The sequence below is a fragment of the Talpa occidentalis genome, unplaced genomic scaffold (assembly GCF_014898055.3).
Source record: "Talpa occidentalis isolate TD23 unplaced genomic scaffold, MPIMG_talOcc4v2.1 talOcc4.17, whole genome shotgun sequence".
Classification (NCBI taxonomy): Eukaryota; Metazoa; Chordata; class Mammalia; order Eulipotyphla; family Talpidae; genus Talpa; species Talpa occidentalis.
Genome location: NW_023601754.1, coordinates 17694308 through 17714759, shown reverse-complemented (window position 1 = coordinate 17714759; position 20452 = coordinate 17694308). Strand labels below are relative to the sequence as shown.

The 20452-nt window shown below is 47.8% G+C and overlaps 1 protein-coding gene across 1 annotated transcript in view; it reads left to right on the top strand.

Moving 5' to 3' along the window:
• Positions 1-20452, top strand: part of LOC119249116 (polycystic kidney disease protein 1-like 2) — an 85446-nt gene that overhangs the window by 45228 nt on the left and 19766 nt on the right. The window contains exons 24-33 of the mRNA XM_037516217.1: positions 1165-1395; positions 3782-3883; positions 5426-5604; positions 7206-7352; positions 8968-9167; positions 9820-10037; positions 10577-10790; positions 15407-15638; positions 16543-16747; positions 17975-18071. Of these exons, the coding sequence (XP_037372114.1) occupies positions 1165-1395; positions 3782-3883; positions 5426-5604; positions 7206-7352; positions 8968-9167; positions 9820-10037; positions 10577-10790; positions 15407-15638; positions 16543-16747; positions 17975-18071 (1825 nt within the window). The remainder of the gene's footprint in view (positions 1-1164; positions 1396-3781; positions 3884-5425; positions 5605-7205; positions 7353-8967; positions 9168-9819; positions 10038-10576; positions 10791-15406; positions 15639-16542; positions 16748-17974; positions 18072-20452) is intronic.

Genomic DNA, 20452 nt, shown 5'->3' with positions numbered 1-20452 from the left:
ATACAATTTCCACCCCCCTTGTTTTGACCCTAATCCCTCCTCCCATTCACGCCCCCCATAGTGTGTTTCTGGTTTATAGTTGCTTGTTGATTTTGATTTTTACTTTATTATAACTAGTCTTTTTCCTGGTCCCTTATTTAGGTTTTCTAGATTCCTGCTATGAGTGAGACCATCCGGTGTTCTTCTTTTTCTTTCTGGCTTATTTCGCTGAGCATGATCCCTTCCAGCTCCATCCATGTTGCTGCAAAGTGCATGAGTTTATCTTTATATTGATTGATTTTTGGATATTGAACCGTCCTTGTGTCCCTGGAATAAATCCTACTTGGTCGTGGTGAATTATCTTATGGATACATTGTTGGATTCTGATACCTTAAATTTTATCGAAGATTTTGCATCAGTGTTTATTAGAGATTTTTCTTTGTGTGTTGTTCTTGTTCGGTTTTGGTATTAGTGTAATGTTGGCTTCATAGAACATGTTTGGTATTATCCCTTCCTTCTAAGAGGGTAAATTTTAGAGAACACTTTCCCCGTGCTGAGACACCAACTTAGGATTTAAACATCTATTGTTCCCCTTTCTTGCATTGTGCCCTGGTCTTGGCCTTCTTTTCCTCTTCAGTGTAAGATGACCAACAGCCCCAGCTCATCCTGGCCTGAGAGACCCCCAGGGTTCTGGACATTCAGCTTGAAAACTGGGAAAGTCCCTGGCAAATTGAGGCAGTGACCCGGGGGTTCCTGACAACACCTAGTCCACTGCCCAGACTAGAGTTAACCCTCAATATATTGATATATCTGTCCAGAGAACGAGCATCAGGTGGGAGAATATACCAGAATGATGCATGTCAAATTGAGACAATGACTGTTTATGGAGTCAGGGGACAGAGAGAACTTCAGTTTTACCTGGAATATTTCTCATCTTAAAAAAATACAGCAGACTGGTAAGATGGGCATGGTTGTCACATACAGTGGGTGCAAAGAGGTTATAGATAATATTCTCTGTATTTTAAAATTTATTTTCAATTAAATAAAAAGCCCCAAACTGGCCTCCTAGCAGTCTCCCGGTCTCTCCCCAGAACAATGTCTATTCCTCCTCATTTTCCTCACATGGGCTGAGCAAGCTGGGGATAAGTTCCCAGCATTTCCACCAGGACCTTTCTGGTTTTGCAGGTGGGGCCACGGACCACTCCATCCCAGACACACTGCCTATGCAACCACCTCACCTTCTTTGGAAGTACATTCCTGGTGATGCCCAATGCTGTTGACGTCCGCAAGACCGCCGAGCTCTTCACCACCTTCGAGGAGAACCCCGTGGTGGTGACCACTGTGGGCTGCCTTTGTGTGGTCTATGTGCTGGTGGTAATCTGGGCACGGAGAAAGGATACTCAGGATCAGGCCAAGGTGAGGCTGCTCAGTCCCAGGGGACAGAAGGGAGGACAGGGTTGTCCCCATGGAAGGACTCCAGGGAATGCATTCAGGTAGGGAGCCTAGAGACCAGCTGCTAATCCAGGCTTTGACCCCTGGGGTCATCTCAGGCTAGCTGGACCCTTGATGCCTCTTTGTCTGTAAAATGTCCTTTTTATCAAATTATCAGAAGGATTATGATACTGACCACTTACTGATGTCACCCATTTAATGCTCACAGCAGCCCTAAAAGGAGGGTATCATATTGAGGGTCCTCAAGACCACCGTCAAGTTCAAAGATTTGCTAGAAGGGCACACAGAACTCAGAAAAGCTGTTACACTCATGATTCTGGTTTAATATGGTGAAAGGATACCAGCTAAAATCAGCCAAGGGGAGGGTCCAGGAGACCGGGAGAGTTTCCAGCATCCTCTCCCACTGGAGCCCAATGGACAGATTGGTTCTCCTAGCAATGACATGTGACAATACAGGCAAAGGACTGCCAACCGGGGGCGCTACCCGAGCCTTGGTGTCCAAGGGTTTAAATTGGGGTCAGTGACACAGGTATAATTATAAACATACTTAGTTTTAACATAACCCACCCGATTAACTTTAGTTCTTCAGTCTCTACCATCCCCTACCACTTCCACCCAGGTCAAACTGACACCGTGTGGTGCAAAGCCCTCAGTAAAAATCACACTGTTAGCCTAGAATACCTGGAGCCACCTGAGGCCCAGGTGTTCAGACATTCTTATCCTGCAGGATATTCCAAGGACTTAAAGGTTGTCTTCCAGGAGTTGCTTAACACCCAATCCTGTCTTCAGAGCATGCAGGTTTTAGACAACCCTAGCCTGCTGAGTTCACCATTTACTACTTAGTACCTCTATCATCTCACAGAGGTTCAGAGAGAGCAAGGCTTCTGGAGCCCCAGGAGTCAGAAGTCAAACCCAGACGGGCCTGAATATAAGACATGCCCCTGACCTAGGTCAAATTTGCATGACAAATTGCAACGACCAAGTTGTAATTATTAAGTATGCACCAAGTCTGATACATAATGAGCCTCCAGTAAATACGGGTGAATGTCCAACTAAGCATATAAACACAGCCAAAGATGCACTGTCACAAAGTTCTGGAACAGTCTGCAATTTCCACCCTCTCCACACACATCAACATAACTCAGAAAGTTAAGATGGTACCAAACTTAGTAACGGTTTCAGCATTTTTATACTACTGTCTTTGATTCAGCCAAAGAGTAATGCCTCAGCTGTATCTGGTTCTCTGGAAGTCACTTTAAGACGAATTGAGTCTTAGGGTGTTTACTAGGGACTGCCTCAGATTAGCCCCTGAGAAGGGAGGGGAGGAGGCAGAAGGGAGAGGGAGTAGTCAGCTAGAATGCAGCCCCCTGAGGGTCAGTTGACCCTTGGGGAGCTCTGGCACTGTCCCAAGGTGGGTTTGTTATAGGACAGAGAGAGGGGCAGCCCAAACCCCGCAAACCTGTCTATTTTAAATGGGTTCTGCCATACCCTCCCTTGGGTGGGGCAGGGAAACTCCCCCTTTTCTGGGGACCACCCTGTTACAGGTTGAGGCACCCAGACTTTGATTACACTCTGTCACTGGATATTGCCTCCCCAGGAGTGCATGGGAAATTTGGCTTTTTCATCCCTGACAATGACACCTTGGCAACTAGGGTGACAAACCCCACATTGAGAGTTCAGGCATCACTGAACACACAGGAGCCTCTGACCAACTGTGGCTATTTTTTTTCTTTTTGCTAAACTACCTCCATTAAATTAAAGTCCCAGAGAGGCACAATCTGGTTACCAATGTTATCAGAAATCATAAATGAACAAAGTTTGTGGCATTTACCAGATCAAACACTGAACATTCTCAGTTTAAAACAAAGCTCATTTTCAAGTTCACTACTTTTGGTCATACTTAATAATGAATGACTGTTGTATTTCTTAATTTTTTTTTTTTTATATAGACGCATGTTTTACTTATTTATTTATGTTTGTTTTGTTTATACATGCACTGGGTACAGTCAGAAGCGCGGGAGGGTGAGAGAATTCGAAGTACACTGCTGAGGGGAGCAGCGGGCTGCAGGAGAGGTCTGCGCGCCATGTGGGACCCTCCTCCAGTGGCCGGGGAGCAGCCGGGGATCGAATACAGAGGCTGCGGGCAGCTTCGCAACCCAGCGCTCAACCGCTCCTGACTGTTGTATTTCTTTAAAGTGTTTTGTTCTTACTTGTTCTCACCTGGTAGAATGAATACATAATATGCATAATTTTGCTTCCTCTTTGAACTGTCATGAATGCCTGGTCTACTCTTAGCTGCTGTAGCAAAGAGGAATCCACCTCGTGGGCCTAACAGCGTCCTTCTGTGCAGGTGAAGGTCACAGTGCTGGGGGACAATGATCCCTTTGCTCAGTACCACTACCTGGTGACAGTCTACACCGGACACCGGAGGGGGGCAGCCACTTCCTCAAAGGTATCTGGCCCCACAGGACCCCTCATTCAATCCATATGCCCCACCCAGCAAAGCACTAACCAGTATACTGTCGACTTGCTTTACCCAGAGGATTTGTATTATAGGTTTTTTCCCCCTCTTTTGCTTTTTATTTATTTTTTTTCCTTTTTTAAAATAAAGATTTATTTATTTATGTATACAAGAACTGGGGTACAGGCTAGAGGTGCAGGGGGTGAGAGAATTCACCAGAGTGGGGTACAGAACAGTCAGTCTGACTGAAATACACTGCTGAGGGGAGCAGCTGGAGAGTCAGGAGAGGTCTGCTGCACCAAGTGGTAGCTCCTAGCCAGGGACTGAACTCGTGCTGCAGTGGCTGCAGACAGCTTCATAGGTCGTATCTTAACCCCTTGCACTACCAGGGATGCCCCTCTTTTGTTTTTTAGAGCAGGGAATCTTTTGGTCATAAAATTACCTCCTAAGCCCCAATACTTAAAAAGTTAAATGACAGCCTCCCTGGTGGCACAAGGGGCTAAGTGTCAGCACTATGAAGCCATCAGCAGCCACTGCAACAGGAGTTCCATCCCTGGCCTGGTTGCTGACACACATGGCGCAGCAGCCCTCTCCTGTCTCACCCGCTGCTCCCCTCAGCAGTGTATTTCAGTAGATCTGCCTGTTCAGCTCCCCACTCTCTCTCTGGTGAATCCGCTCACCCCCTGCACCTCTGGCCTGCACCTTAGCTCTTGTATGCATAAATAAAATAAATCTTAAAAAAAAAAGATACACACTGATAAAGAAATGGGAGTTGTGGGGCAGGCTGCATAATGCAGGATGCTGCTGAAGAGCAAGATCCTGGCTTTTTTTATTGATACACAATATCTGTTGTAAGGGGGAGGAGCAAAAGGAAAGGGGAAGGAGATTAAAGAAAGGGGAAGAATGTAGATCGGGGTTGTGAGTCTGCCCTCCAGGCACTTCTTATCTGCTGGATAAGACGACTTGGTATTGTCATTGAGATTACCCCCTAGTTCCCCAGCCATGGTTTTAATCTTATCAACAAGATGTTCCACTGATCAGCTTCTGGGGTCCTTTGTTATACATTGGTCCTGGGCTCCCCCAAGCATTCCCAGTCATACCACCTGATGTACAAGTCTGGAGTCCGTGTTATGCATCTGTCATCAGGCCCCCCACCCCACCCCGGGCATTCCCAGTCATACCTTGTGATGCATAGCCTTCCCAGCGTGATCCAGCTTTGTGATCTTGTTTGATTTGAAAGCCACCTTGCAGGGTTGGGCTCTGTACCTAACTGAATGGGTCATTTTGACCTTGTTTAGGATTTAGAACTGTAGGTAACAAAATGGTGGCCGAACAGGCTGCTTATGTAACAGGGTGACCACAGATAGATTCACCCCAAATCTTTGTACAACTGAAAAATAACTCTGGCAAACCCAAGATAGGAAAAGAAGGTGACAGGGATGTACATCACTGGTCTTCATTGGTGTTCACACACTTTCAGTGAAACACTGCTTATCAGTTACCACATGGCCACTCCTGGTCTCTGCATTTTAGGTGACTGTCACCCTCTATGGGCAGGATGGAGAGAGTGAGCCCCACCACCTGTCAGATCCCAACACCCCAGTTTTCGAGAGAGGAGGAGTGGATGTCTTCTTACTCTCCACCCTGTTCCCCCTGGGAGAACTGAGGAGTCTGCGGCTGTGGCATGACAACTCAGGGGACCAGCCATCCTGGTGAGTCAGCGAAGGGCAAACCATGAGGACCTACCAAGCTCCAGGCCCAGGGCTGGACACTGTACATTTGCTCTCTGCTGATCCAACCATTCCTCTGCAAGAAACATAGAATTGATCCCCATTTCATAGTTGAGGAAACTGAGGGTCAGAGAGGCCATGAGCCCATGGGCCATATAAGCTAATGCAGTAGCTAGAAGAAGGAATGCAAGTTGCATCCCTAGGGTCCAGCCCATCTGTGCCACTTTTGCAGCATCTCTTTTCCCATCTATAGAATAGGGCTGGCTGTCTATAGTGAAGACAAACTCAGTAATAGGAGACTAAATGTGACATTGAACTGATTTCCCAGCAGAGGAGCTCAGAGCAGTTGCAGGCTGCTGTGTGCCAAGCTAAGCCTTTCTGTGCTTGGCTTGTCCCTCGAGGACAAGCCCTGTTATGATCCTCTTTTTTCAGGTGGTAAGATCTAATCTCAGGGAAGATAAGCGACATGCCCGAGGTCACACAATGGGCAAGCTCAGATCCAAGGCTCCTCCCCAATCTGAGGCCAAAACTAGTGACCTGGATGAGTGGTTTCCTCACTCATAATCAGGGGCTACAGCTTTAGAAAACTATTAAACTGTTGTCTTTGATTTACCCAAGGAATTAAAGATTACTACCTTAAGTAACCTATAGGGTTAGGGGAAGCTGGGACACTGACTTTGTGAGGGACTGAGCCTGCAGGGTGTTTATCAAGTGCCTGAGGTCAGCCCCTGGGAAGGGTGGGAAGGAGGCAGCATGGCAGGAGGAAAGGAGTTTTGATGCAGCCCAGTGTCTTCTTGGCTGAACCCCCGGGAGCTCTGGGGTTGTCTCCAGTTGGGTTGAGAGGCCCAGGTTTTGATCATACCTAGGCACCACACCCATCAATCACTGGATTTTAGCCACCCCAGGAGGACATGTGGCAGATATAGGCCTTGCATGCCCAAGGGGCTGCCCTTCCTGAATGCGAGAGCTTCTCAGCATCATCTCCATCATGTGGTAAATGCTCATGGACCCTCCAAGACAGAATCATTTCTCTTCAGGGCAAAACGCCAACCAGTGGATCTGACGGTCTGGCAGAGGCAAGATGATTTCACTTTTTCCCCAGGGTCCAAAACCCAATCAGGTTAGATGATACCCACAAAGTGCTGAGTCCGAGATGGCAGGCTTATCATCTGGCTGGAAGCCCACAAGGATCAGGCATGTACTTCCTCCTGTGCCTCTCCAGAAACACCTGACTTAGACAATTTGCCTTTTTTCCCCACTTGTATCTGGGCACTGGCCTGGGGTTGGCTGCTCTGCACCAAAGCTAACCGTTTCAGACTACACCCTCTTCAGCATGGTTTCCATGGCAGCCTTCAAGCTCTGGCTCTCTACACTAGCTGAACTCCCCACACATTCAGGCCATGTTCATCCACTGACTGGGATGTGTTGCTTAAGGCACTTAAGGGCAATGAAGAAAAATCTCTTTTTCTGGAGGCTCTTGTTTAGGGCACTCAGGTTTGCAAGGTGTTTCCTTCCTGGTGTCTCAAGAAGTCTCATCCTCCCCACCCCCAATCTTGTCCTCAAAAGTGTGGTCCCTTCTCCAGGTACGTGAGCCGGGTGCTGGTGCATGACCTGGCGAGGGACAGGAAGTGGTATTTCCTCTGCAACTCCTGGCTGTCCATTGATGTCGGAGAATGTGTCCTTGACAAAGTGTTTCCAGTGGCCACAGAGGAGGACAGGAAACAATTCCGGTATGGTTGTTTTATTCCTTTTTAAGCAAATAGTTTTTCACTTTGTACTTTATTTCTAGGGAAGTAGCATCTTCTTTTTTAAAATAGGCAGTTAGATTTATTAATTTATGCATACAAGAGCTGGGATACAGGCCAGATATGCAGGGTGGTGGTGGTGGTGGTGGTAAGAGGATTCACCAGACAGCGGGGAACAGAACAGGCAGATTGACTGAAATACACTGCTGAGGGGAGCAGCAGGCGAGAGAGGAGAGGTCTGCTGCACCATGTGGGTTTCTCCCTGGCTGGCCGGGGATCGAACTCGTGCTGCAGAGGCTGCGGATTGCTTCATAGTGCAGTGCCTAACCCTTTGCACCACCAGGGAGGCCCTAGGCAAGTAGCATCTTGACCCAGTAAAAGCACATTTTAGCTACTGGCTGGCATAGCTTTGAGGGTGCGATGTTCAATGACTAGTTTTTCTTGCTGGGAATGATGGTCCTTGGACAGACATGGACCCTCCAAAACAGAATTATTTCAAGCTGGTGAAATACCTTCATAAGGTATTTTCTCATGAACGTCACCAAATAATGTATTTTACATGAGAGGCTTATCTGAATGGCGACTCAATGTTTGGCCACTGGGGTGTCTTCTTGTCATTTCACCCCAGATGGGTCTCTCAGCATGTGCTCCCTTTGCTTTACTTGCCTTCCCACCTCATTCCCTGTGGTGCATCCCTCTACATCTCTCTCCAAACACATAGGAGCAGATACAAATGTACACACATGTGCGCACACACACATCACTATAGACTGGTGTTCATTTTCTATCTTAAAATGACACATGACTCCAAATGTATTCCCACCTTTTGCCTTTCATGGTATATCCTTCCAAAAGAGCATATTTGGGACAAACTTCTCCTTGTTGGCTGCATGTTTCCATAGAATGGCTGACCCACAGCTGTGGACCTTCCTCCAATCAGTGGGCATTTAGTCTGGTGCCTTTACTCAGGTGACTTTTCTTTCCAGCTGCTCCAAGGTGTGAGCAGCTCAGGCTTCAAGGGGCGGGGGGCGGGGGTAAAGTCAGAATCAGGAAGATTGGACCCCAAGAGAGGTTAAAACACAAATGCGGGTACAGACCTACTCTCCTTCTAATTATGACAAATTATAGCCTAACTAATTATAATAAAATTATGGTAAAACAAATTATAATTATGTTAAATTATAGCAAAACTAATTCTAGCTACATTACTGCATTGAAATTATAAAAAAAATAATCGTTGCTGACACAGATAATGAACACTCACCTGTATGCCAGTTTCTTTGCCAAATGTTTTGTGAAAATGCTCACTTCAGTCCTTTAGCAATCAGTGAAGCAGGTTTTGTTCTTAACCTCTTTTTACATATGAGTAAACCGAGATGCAAAGAATAAAATAAGTTGCCTCAGGTCACAGTCAGAAGGGCAGCTCAGCATTTGAACCCAGCTCTGTCCAGAGTCCCCATTATTCACTCTAAGTGACACTGCTGTTAGGAATGATAGAACTAAATCCCGCCCTCTCATCCCAGGACCAGTTCCAAGAGACCAGTCTCTCTTCGAGCCTGTGTCCCTAAACACCTGTCCCTCTCTCCCTGCCTGTCCACAGCCACCTGTTTCTCATGAAGACCTCCATGGGCTTCCAGGATGGACACATCTGGTACTCCATCTTCAGCTGCTCAGCTCGGAGCAACTTCACCCGCGTCCAGAGGGTGTCCTGCTGCTTCTCCCTGCTGCTCTGCACCATGCTGACCAACATCATGTTCTGGGGTGTCCCCAAGGACCCAGCTGAGCAAAAGATGGACTTGGGTAATTCCCTCTGCCATGGCAGTCAGGGCCAGTGTCTGGTAGACATGACCATCACTGGCTCAACAATGCCACACAACTCACAGGTGCCAAGATCACCTTTAGGCTCAAACATTCACTAGACAGTCATGCAGAAGTCAGAAACGCCATTATACTCATACTTAACGGCAGAGAAAGAATGCAGATTAAAATCAGAAAAGGGAAGAGGTGCAAGGACAGGGTCCAGGAGAGACCAGGGCCTTTCCAGTTGTCCCCTCCAAGGGAGCGACAGATAGTGCCAACTTCCGACAATGGTGTGTGACAACGTGCATGGAGAGCTGCCAACCACAGACACTTCCCTGAGCTCGGTGTCCAGAGTTTTTTCTGGAGTTCGTCATATTCATGGCTGTCCCCCTGCATGGATGACCTTGGCCTCCAGCCCCACCAGAGGGTAAAGAGATTCCATTTGGGCAGGGCCCCTGCCATAAATTACACGGTTAGCACAGACTGTCTAAGGTGAGTGTGGCCTAAGACCCCAAGGTGCACCCGCCAGGCAGGACACCCCAAGGAAGCCAGTTAACCCTTTACTGTACAGCTACCTTCTAGAAGGGGTAGAGGGGACTGGGCTCTTGGGGACAGCCTCTCCTGTTGACATTTTCACCTCCCTCTGCTTCAGGTAAAATTGAATTCACTTGGCAGGAAGTGATGATTGGGCTGGAGAGTTCTCTCCTCATGTTCCCCATCAACTTCCTGATAGTTCAGATCTTTCGAAACACCCGTCCTCGGGCCATTAAGGAGCAGAACTCTGGGAAATTGGTCCAAGGGCCCCACAGCCTGGTCCCCTCACTGCAGTCTGTGGAAGATGACCTTCTGACAACTGAAGCGGTGACCAAGGTATGTCGATAACCTCGCCAGTGTGGGGGTGCTCCAGCAGAATGGGAGTGGAGGCAGGGATTTGGGGCCTGGAACCCCATGTTGACTGACAGCTCAGCCACCAAGATTCATGAACTATAATGCACACATGCATATATACATGCACATTCACACCCAACACATACAGAAACACACAAGCACACACATTACCTTGGCATCTACTATGTGGAAAATAATACACTTTCATTATGGAACTGAAGCACTCAACAGGCAAATATGAGCACCTACTGTGACACACCTTGAGGCCAACAGCCTGGAATGCCTCAGCTCAAATCCTAAAGGGATTTTATGGATGACAAAAGAGAGGATTGGAGAGATGCAACATCCCATATCAGTGGGCCAAGATGATGGTCCAGCCCCTGGGAGAATGTTCCTGACCCTTTTGCTGTCCCTTCACCAATTGGGCCCTTGGACCAATTTCCCAGTGTTCTGCTCCTTAGTGGCCCAAGGATGGGTGTTTCTGGCTCACATTCCTTTACCTCACCTGGACTGACTTGCAGGATGTGTGGAGACTCGTCAGTTCCCTGTTCAAAGCCCTGAAGGTGCCATCCCCTGCCCTGCACAGTGACTCCACAAACATGATGGACATCAACCAACTGCTGGCCTTGGTGGAAGATGTTTGTCTGCAGAATATGGCAGAGCAGATGTCCTTGGAGGAAGCCAAGTTGAGGGAGGACCCTTTAACACTCACTGTGAAGCCTGTGCAAGAAAAAGGTAAGTTCTGACACATTTGTGCCAAGAGAGGCAAGGAGAAGGCAGGTAGAGACAGTACTGAGGGCCTTGTCTATACACTTAGGGGTCAAGAAGTCTTCCCAAGGTCCCCCTCACCTCCTGCCAACACTCGCCACTTCTCCCTCTGTACTTCAGGCACTCGACTCTCCTCACCACCCCAAGTAGCTTCCCACAAAGGGTTTTCACACCTCCCAGTCCTTTTTGCTAGAAAGTTCTTTCCCTGCTCCTCACATGGCCAATGACTACTCAGCCTTCAGTCTTGACTGAAACACCCCTTCCTCCGGGGAGCAGCCCACACAGGGTCTTCAGTCTTGTGCTCTTTAGCCCTTAAACTTTCTTTACTTTCACACAGCTTGTGTGAAGAGCTGTTTAAAGTCTGGGACATGAACTCTGTGAGACAGCCCTCTTCTCAGCTGTCTCCTAGTGCCTGGCTGGGGAACACAGTTCATCTGCTAGCAACAAACATTCCTGGGATGACCTCAGCACAGGAGGTTATTATGGAATGCACAGAGCGAAGAGTCATTTTCTTCTCCGACATGTAACAAGAGGAGCATTGGCCAGACCGATAACTGGGAGCACTCAGTACAGCCCTTTCTGGGTAGTGGCTCTGCTGTTGACAGGCTGTGTGTGCTTGGACAGGTTACTTCTGTTCTCCAGGTCTCTGTTTCTTTTTCTGTGAAGTGTTAGGGGGTGCAAAGTGGAATCAGATATTCTTCCAAATGTGCAAGGCAGGAGACCAGATGATGGATGGGCAAGAGAGAAACATTAAATAACATTGAATTCTCAGGGCGAAGAAGTTACTCTTTCAAGAGCATTTGCTTCCATTCTCTTTCAAGTAAGTCCAGGAGTCTCAGTTTGTTACTTCTGTGTCTTTATCACCTCTCTAACCTGTTTAGTGAGTAGCAAATCTAAACTCAAGAGTCTTTTGAAACAATATTCTGATAGTTTAGTGCCATTATTTCATGTTTATTAAGTTCTGTTTGCAACATTTGAATTAGTCTGACTCCCTCTTGCCCCTTTTCTTTCCATCTTCCACCCACATCAATGCTGCCAGTGGCTGAACCAGGCAGCCCAGTAGAACTTCCCCTAGGGGAATGTCCTGTCTGCACTGCCCAACATGGCAGCCAATGGCCACATGGAGCTGCTAAGCACTTGAAAGGTGGCCAGTGTGTCTGAGGAACTGATTTTTAAGTTTTAGGATTCTTTTCTTTCTTTGTTCAGAAAAAAAAAATTGTTTTCATCAATGTAATTTAAATAGCTGCATGTGGCTGTGGCTGCCATATTGGATCCTGGGTTAAGAATACTGCCATATTTAACATACAAGGCTGGTTACTATCTACACCTTGTTCAGAACACACATCTGATGCACAGGATGGAATGTGAACTCATAACTCTTGGACCCACCTCTGAATTTTCTGGAATGAGACCAGGAATCTGCATTTTTAACCAGTCACTTTTGTGACATATATGTACACTGAATGTTGTAAGTGTCTCAAGACAGTCTCAGCTCCTTACTATAGCACTCAAAGCCATCTTGGCCAGGCTGTGCTGACCCTGTGTTCTGGCCACCCTGGAGGAACTGCCCCCCCCAAGGGCTGGGCATGGGTGCTCACGATGGTCACCCTGTAGGAGCTGTGCTCATGCCTCTCCTGGACACTGGCCCTGAGCTAGGGGGCTTTGGCGTTCATTGTGTACACTTTAGACCTTGAAAACATGGAGCTGGCTAGGCCCTGGACTCTCCTAGTTGCAATGGCATCTGTGTAACTTTGGACAAGCAGCACAACCTTTCTGAGCCTTGAGTTCCACCCCCACAGCATGGAAATACTGATCCACCTAGTTCCTTGACTTGTTCCAACAATTGAATGAGATCATGAGACATGCCAGCCTGACACAAAGCAGGTATTCAGTGAGTGATATTATAGCTGGAAACATTGCCAGGACACTTTAAAACATAGGGTGTTGATGCTGGAACTGTCAGCTGAGGCTTCAGTGAGTGTGGTCCAAGAGGGAGAGGGAAGAGGCTTGAGTCAGAGGGAGGCAGAGTTTTCCTTGCCATGATCCTTTACCAACGTGCCTGGAAGCCTGAGAGGCCACCCATTCTCCACCCTCTCGTGCTATCTTCTCATTCTCACTCACTTCTCACTGGTGACTAGCAAGGGACTGGAGGCCCTCCCTTTGCCATCTTTTGTAATCATTTTCATGCACCCCTGGCAAAGGTGAACCCTGGTCCACACCCAGGTCCCTAGTACTCCAGGAGCAAGTGTCCGTGGGTACCAGTCCCACCACTAGGGCCCAGGGATTCAGGCCTCATTCTGTCTGGAGAGGCCATGCTTCCCTGAACAGGCAGGATGAGGAATAAGGGAAATGTCCACATTTGTTTTTTCCCTGTAATGAGTATTACCTGTGTAATCTGAAGAATTACCTGTTTAAAAACAATTTTTTTCAGGAAGTTGAAATTTGAACAAGCCAACCATAGGAAAACATTTATGAGCTAATTGGGGGAAAACCTGATCAGTGACTGCCTGCGGGATGCTATTAAAGTGTTAGGGGGAAATGATGTCCTTAGCTAATCCCATACAGGCTTTGTGGACCCCACCCCCACTCCAGACTAAAGCCATCAAGACAATGGGAAAGACAAATCCCATCACCACCAAAGGGAGGGTGGCTGGGGTTGCTCTACAACAAAAGGATTATTGCTAACTTTTATTTGAAAATTGATAATGCCATTACGGTTCTGTTTTCAAAGAGTCCTTACCTTCTGTGAAGCAGATTAAAAGAATCAGTGAGTGACATGGGATTAGAATTTGCTTCAAAATAACCCACATGGAGAAAGCTGGTGAGAAACATGGCCCATGGCCATGAGTTAGTAATTTGAATATGGGCATATGCTAACTTAGCTCAACATTCTATTTTAATAAATGATCACTTTTTCATAATAAAAAATAAGTTAAAAACAACACACAAAAAGACATACCATCTTTGGCACAAGACAAACTTGAGTTCAAATTTAACAAACTGAATTATTCATATTAAGATAACTGCTGATAACACTATGCACAGGGTTTGCTTTAAGGTATACCAGACAGAAAGTGATGGATGGTGGGGTTAGAGCTGAAACAAGGTTAGTGAGTGTGGCAGCAAGGGGGAAGGTACATTTTTTTTTTTCTTCTCCTCTGTGTGAGGAAGTTTTGAGAAGTTCCTGACAAAAGGCTAGAGGAGGAACATTCAAGTCCTAATTGGCTACATTATCCTAGTACCCCATCTTTCTGAACCTTAGGTTTCTCATGGGTTGGCACGTCCTAAGTGCTGACACAAGCAAGCTGTTCCCAACAAAACCAAGGCTAAGTGGTTCAATTGATTTCAGATCTTAAAGTATGAGAGAAGAAAAATAACTAAACTTCTCTTCAAGATTTGCTTTTACAGACAGTATCAGCAAATGACCCCGCCCCTGAGCAAAACAGACACAGCTAACACTGAACTGAGTAATGGCGGCAGGAATCTGTGAAAGCAGAGGGAGGGTGACCCAAGGCACAAGGCCCACCAACAGAAATGCAAAACTCCAGTTATCTGAAAAGATACCTCTGATCTCTCTTCATGCATGAACTTCCCTGTGACCAGCCAATGAACTTCAGCCAAGTCCACACTTCTTTACCCCTAACCTGCTTTTCAGCCCATACAATTTTACTTCTTTGTTTTCAACCCCAGTTCCCAGAACCTACATTACCTCATTTCCTTTCTTAATTGCAGAGGTAGATTTGAATTTACCTCTTTGCCAACCGATTGGCAATAAAGCCGATTTCTCTCCTCAAGCCCTGACATTGATGGAAGATAAGGATAGAAAAACTGGAAAGGAGGCGCCACAAGATCAGAAACTTGGCTCACACAATGCCAAGAGCTGGATGTGGGGGGTAGAAGGAATTAACAGCCATTAATCCAGCTATGGGAACTAGGATCCTTAGGCCCCAATGCCTAGATCACAAAGCACAAGACCCAAGCAGGTATAAGACTGTTGTAGGGGGTGTCAGGAGCACAGACCTGAGGTAAAGATGTGAAGATTGAGGGTGATTGTAAAAATCTGTCCCCTTTCAAATTCTACATAGTTTATTCAAAGTCAACAACAAACAAACCACAGTGAGCCCCTCCCTAAGGGAAGACTGTATCAGCACAATCTCTGCACTGACCAGGGGCAGCAGTCTTTCTGCCCATCTATGCCTATGCAGGTGCTTCTCTTTGCCAACTCTGTCCCTCTGCAGGGCAGCAGCCTTCCTGCCTGCCTGTGACCTGTACCATGCAGGTTTCGCGTCACTGACCTCCCTCAGCAGAGGCAGCTCTCCTCAAGGACGCCTGCCTACGACCATGCAGGCCTCTCTCTCAGCAAACCTGTCCCTGGGAAACTCACTGCAGGCTGCTGAAAGGTGAAACCTTTCCCGGAGTGAACCCAAGGACCCCGCTCTCTGAACCCAACAACTCCCAAAACAACATCAACGTCGTGGGTGATCTATGCAGGAGGGAGAGCGACCCCTTTGCTCAATTGCACTGAGGTGGCCTGCTTTGTCGCTCTTCATCAACTGATGCTCTTTTTCTCTCTTATGCTCCAGAAAAAAGACAACTCGTCACCCCTGAGGAGGGCCTAAGTGACCCCTGGAAGGACAGTGTCTTTAGGAGGTGTCTCTACCTTCAGCTGGAGCATGTGGAGCAGCTCCTGCGGCTGGTGGGGCTCCATCAGGGCTTCTCCCAGAGCCAAAGCCACATCCGGGCCCTCAGGCAGCTGCAGACCCTGAAGGGCTGCCTGGGGGGACAGGGGGACACTCCACCCCTGGTTCACATCAGGTAATCCACTCTGCTGAGTATTGACTGGACTCCACAGCTGGGGGCCATGAGGACAAGGTATTTGGGGCCACTTAAAAGATTGTTCACAGCTCTCCCCAAGCAGGGCGGCTTCAGGATTCCAGTACAAAATCAGGGAGGAAGGCTTGGCCCTTTGTACATTACTTTACAGTTTATAGCCATTTTCACAGGGGCTCTTTCCTGTCCCTGTGCCCTTGGACAAATCCCTCAGCCTCTTTGAGGAGCAGCTTCCTGATCTGTGAAATGGGGATACTAATGCCTACCTCCTGATTCAGGCTTAAACCACATGTAAGACAAGCAGTGAAATTTGAACAGAAAGGTTACTCAAGGACTCTAAGGAAATACTGATAATTGTTTCAGGTGTGATCACAGCACTATAATTCATTAAGAAAAATAACCATTTTTGAGATCTACTCTGCAGTCATTAGGGATGATTTCTATATTAAGTCTGGAAATTATTTTTACATATTCCAGGAAAAAAACAAAAGGGTGAGGATAGATAAATATGAGAAGGAGAGGGTGGATGTTGGAACTAGTTGATGAGGGTTCGTTGTGCTTGCTGATTTTTTTAGGATGAGAAATTTTCATAATAGCTTTTTAAGAATTATGTAGTATCAATCTTCTAGGCTTGTTGTGAGGAGTAACAGAGCCAGTCTGTATAATCAAGGTGGGACTGGCTCCTAGTAAGCACTGAATGAATGTGACCTTAGTAGAGTATGTATGTATCCTAAGCAGAATACAGGACAGCCCTTCAAGGTAGGTACAGATACAGAAAGAAGTTGAGGGTCTGAGAGGTCAAGGCCAAGTTCACACAGCCAGTGGGGTAGAGTGGGATTTGAATTTGAGCCCATAGGTGCCACCTGACTATATTCACCCTCTGTTGCAGCTCCCCTTGGGCAAGCAGGCCCCCTCGAGGCCTGCCCTGGTGGTGTGTCCTGGTGGGCTGGCTCTTGGTGGCGGCCACCAGCGGTGTGGCAGCCTTCTTCACCATGCTCTACGGCCTGCACTACGGGAGGGCCCGCTCCCTCCGGTGGCTCATCTCCATGGCTGTGTCCTTCATGGAGAGCGTGTTTGTCACCCAGCCCCTGAAGGTCAGGCCTCTCCTCTTCTCCACCCGTGCCTTCCCTCCTGCCAGCAGCCCTGTCTTTGGGTTTCAGCTGTTTCTTCCTTCATTCAGCCAACCTCCACAGACCACACCCTCTGGGCAGGCCCTGGGTTGCCAGGGTAGCCCCAGCTCTAGGATGTGCACACTAGGTCCGATCCAGTGGCTCCCACAAAGGCTGGTTCAGCACCACACGACCAGCAGGAGAGTCCTTGGCACCTCTCATAGATGAGAAAGCCTGAGGTTAAGCTCACAAACAGCAGCCCTAGGAAAGCATGGTATTTCCTCAGTTCTAACATGCATTTCTTTGAGAGCTGTACCAGCAATATCCAGACTCTTTATCCTCTGGGGAAAAAAAGATAAAAACCCAAGTCATTGAATCTGTGCATCGATTGGGAGATAGGCTCCAATTACTGAAGCATAAAATTATGGGAGAACAAGTCAGGGTCAAAGAAATACTGAGTCCCAGCCTGGAGCTGGGGGTCCAGCTCCCCTTGGAAGGGACCAGGAGGATGTGGCAGCTGCAGGCAAGAGGGGACGTTTACAATGAATCCTTACACCTATGAGACTGCACCTAACCCCACCCCCATTTGACCCTTTGGTCCCCCCTTCTGCCCTGAACAGTCCTTAACAGAATTAACCCCTGAGACCACCCCAACTTAGTCTGTGTATATTAAGAAGAAAGGGTGTGTCTTCAGCCTTTTTGTTCAACAGCCAAGCCACAGAGCCCTAGTAAGCTTGTGCACTGTGGTCATGTCTGGGGATATGTCCTGAGAAACACACTGTAAGAAATTTCCTTGCTGTGTGAATGTCATTGATGGTGCAGCCGACACATACCTGGGCCATATATGGGGACCACCATTGTATACATGGTCCTCAGTTGCCTAAAACATCATTATGTGGTGCAAGACTGTACAGGAAGAGAGGGAGGACCATCAGCTGCTGGAGGTTGAAAGGGAGGTGAGAGAATGGCCTGTGGGCAGAGGGCAGCAGGTGGGGGGATGGCGTTCTCTGTCTGGTTGGTGGCCAGGTGCATGCATGCCTAACCCTCAACCTTCACCACCACGTGCCCTCTCTGTAAGCCATGGGTTGGTTTTCCATCTGGCTTCCCCAGGGCCTGGCTTCATGCCCAGGACACAGTGTGGCCCCAATCCTGCCCCCACTCAGGCCAGTAATTGATAGTGTCCAATTCAAGCTCATGGTGGATGTTTCCCAGGTGCTGGGGTTTGCTGCCTTCTTCGCACTGGTCTTGAAGAAAGTGGAGGATGAGGAGGAGCCTGTGGGCCCCCTCCCGGGACATCTGCCCAGCACAGGTAATGGTGCTTCGGTGGAGGAGGGGCCTGGAACCTGATGAGGCTGAGAAAGTTCCAGAGCCCAGCCTCAGGTGTGGCCCTGGTCTGGGACTCTCTCTCCTCATCTGCCTTACGTCCCTGATTGGTGAAGCACCCCAAAGCATGCAGAAACAAATGACACCTTTGTTGTCTCTTGAGCAATCTTATTCCTTCCTTCAAGGCCTTCCAAGCAAGACCCATGGCCAGAAGAGGCTCTTGGGGGTGTTGTTCTCCATGTAACACCCAGCAAGCAGCTGCCTTCTCTGAGTTTTGGGTCCCTGTCTTTAGAATGAAAACCAAAAAAGAACCCGCTTTCAGGTAGGCTGCAGAGTTGCTGCAAATGAGAGTTCCAGGACAGGGGTCTGCAAACTATGGCCAGAGATCTGAAGCCCACCACCTGGTTTTGTGCATGTTTACTGGACACAGCCATACTGACCTCTGTTGGAGGAGCCAGTGGCCAGCCCCCTTACCCCACCCACTTCTCACTTTCCAACCAAAACTCTTGAGGGTCCTGACAGTAAGCGAATTACAAAAAACAAACATGCAAATAGAACAGAAAAGACACCCTAATGGCGAATGCAGGGGTCCTGACTTCCAGAGAGAACTACCAGGAACAACCTACCAAAGTCTGAGCACCTTCTCCACTGGGCAGCTCAGGCCCCTTCTCATGGGACTGTGGTCTTCCACTCCGGGCCAGAGTTTTGGCTTTGCAGATGCAAGAGGCCGATTAAAATCTTCTTCCCAAGACAAATGCATAATTTTTCTCCAAAGAGACGCCACCAGGTCAATTAAATATTCATTCAATCATTCCTTTGGCCATGGAGTGCTTGCCATGCGCCAGGCAGTGTGAGGGCTTGGGAACACGATAACATCTACTCATTGTAAATGTACAATCCGTTGACTTCAGTGCATTTATACAGCTGTCCAACCAGTGCCACAATGCAAATTCACAGTGGCTGCATCAGTCCCAGAAGGTTCTTTCTTGCCTATTTGAAGTCAGCCTACACTCCCCCTATCCAGAGGTGGAGGCACAGTACTGACTGGAAGGAATAGATTTCTGCCCTTGGGGAGACACATCACACAAGTAAATGCACAAGTAGACATGGAAGTGTGAACTGTAACAAGAATAGTGGCTGGGAAGGAGAGAGGGCAGCCTCCTAGCTGAGGTGGCACCTAAGCTGGCTCCTGGAAGAGGAGGGGAAGGAGGAGTGGTATGCTGGGCATGTGCAAAAGCCTTGAGGTAGGCCAGAGCTTGTCATTTTGTAGCAATGACTGAGAGTCTGGCTGAGGTAGGGAGTTTGGGGGTGGGGTAGGGTCCTAATGGTCCAAGATGAAGGCAGAGTGAGTGGCAAGTGGGAAACAGGTCAGGTAGGACCCTGCTGGATCTGGGTCAGTGCAGGATTTTGGAGTATTTTAAATAGGAGCAGCATGGTCTGCTTTGTGATTTTAGGAAGAATATTATGGCTGCTCTGGGAGACCAGGGGTATTAGGAGGCTAGTAGGAAGATGGCTCCCACAGGCCAGAGAAGACAGGACAGTGAGCAGAAGGGCATGGAGCCAAAGACAGCTGAGGCAGTATCTTCCCATTAGAATAGCTAGAATGAAATCCGGTGATAACACCAAATGTTGACCAGGATGTGGAGAAACTGGAGTGTTTAGACAAAGCTGGTGAAATGGTATGTCACTGTGGAAAACAGTTTGCCACTTCCTTTCAAAACTAAAAGTGGACTTAGCACACATCTCAGCAGGTGAACCCTTGTGCAGTTATCTCAGAGAAATGAAGACCTACTTTCCTGCAGGAACTTGTCCACAAATGTTCATAGCAGCCTCTTTTGCAATCGTCAGAAGGTATTTGCCACAGCTAGGAATCCACTCAAGAGAAATGAAAACATAGGTTCACAGGAACGCCAGCACAGGCACTCCACAGCAACATTATTCATCATCATGACACTAAAAACAACCCAGGTGTCCAAGATGGGTGAGTGGACAAACAAAATGCAGTACAGCCACGCAATGCAGTGTTGCTCCACACAACAAGGAGAACTGCCCGCTAACACACCATTGTGGGTGAGATCCAAAACGTGGCAGTGAGACATGTTTCCCAGGTATGAGAAACTATATACTGTGTGACTTCATTTACGTGGATTGAACAGAAAAGGAAAACCTGGGGAGGCAGAAAACAAAAGAATGATGTTGCAGACAGACTTCAATGGGTCTTGAGGGAAACTTTGGGGGTGATGAAAAGGTCCTAAAACTGTGTCGTGATATTTGCACAACTATATACTTACTAAAATGTCTGAATTATAGACTTCTGATGGGGACATTTATGAAAATTATTGCTCAAATAAGTGTTCTGGAAAAGGT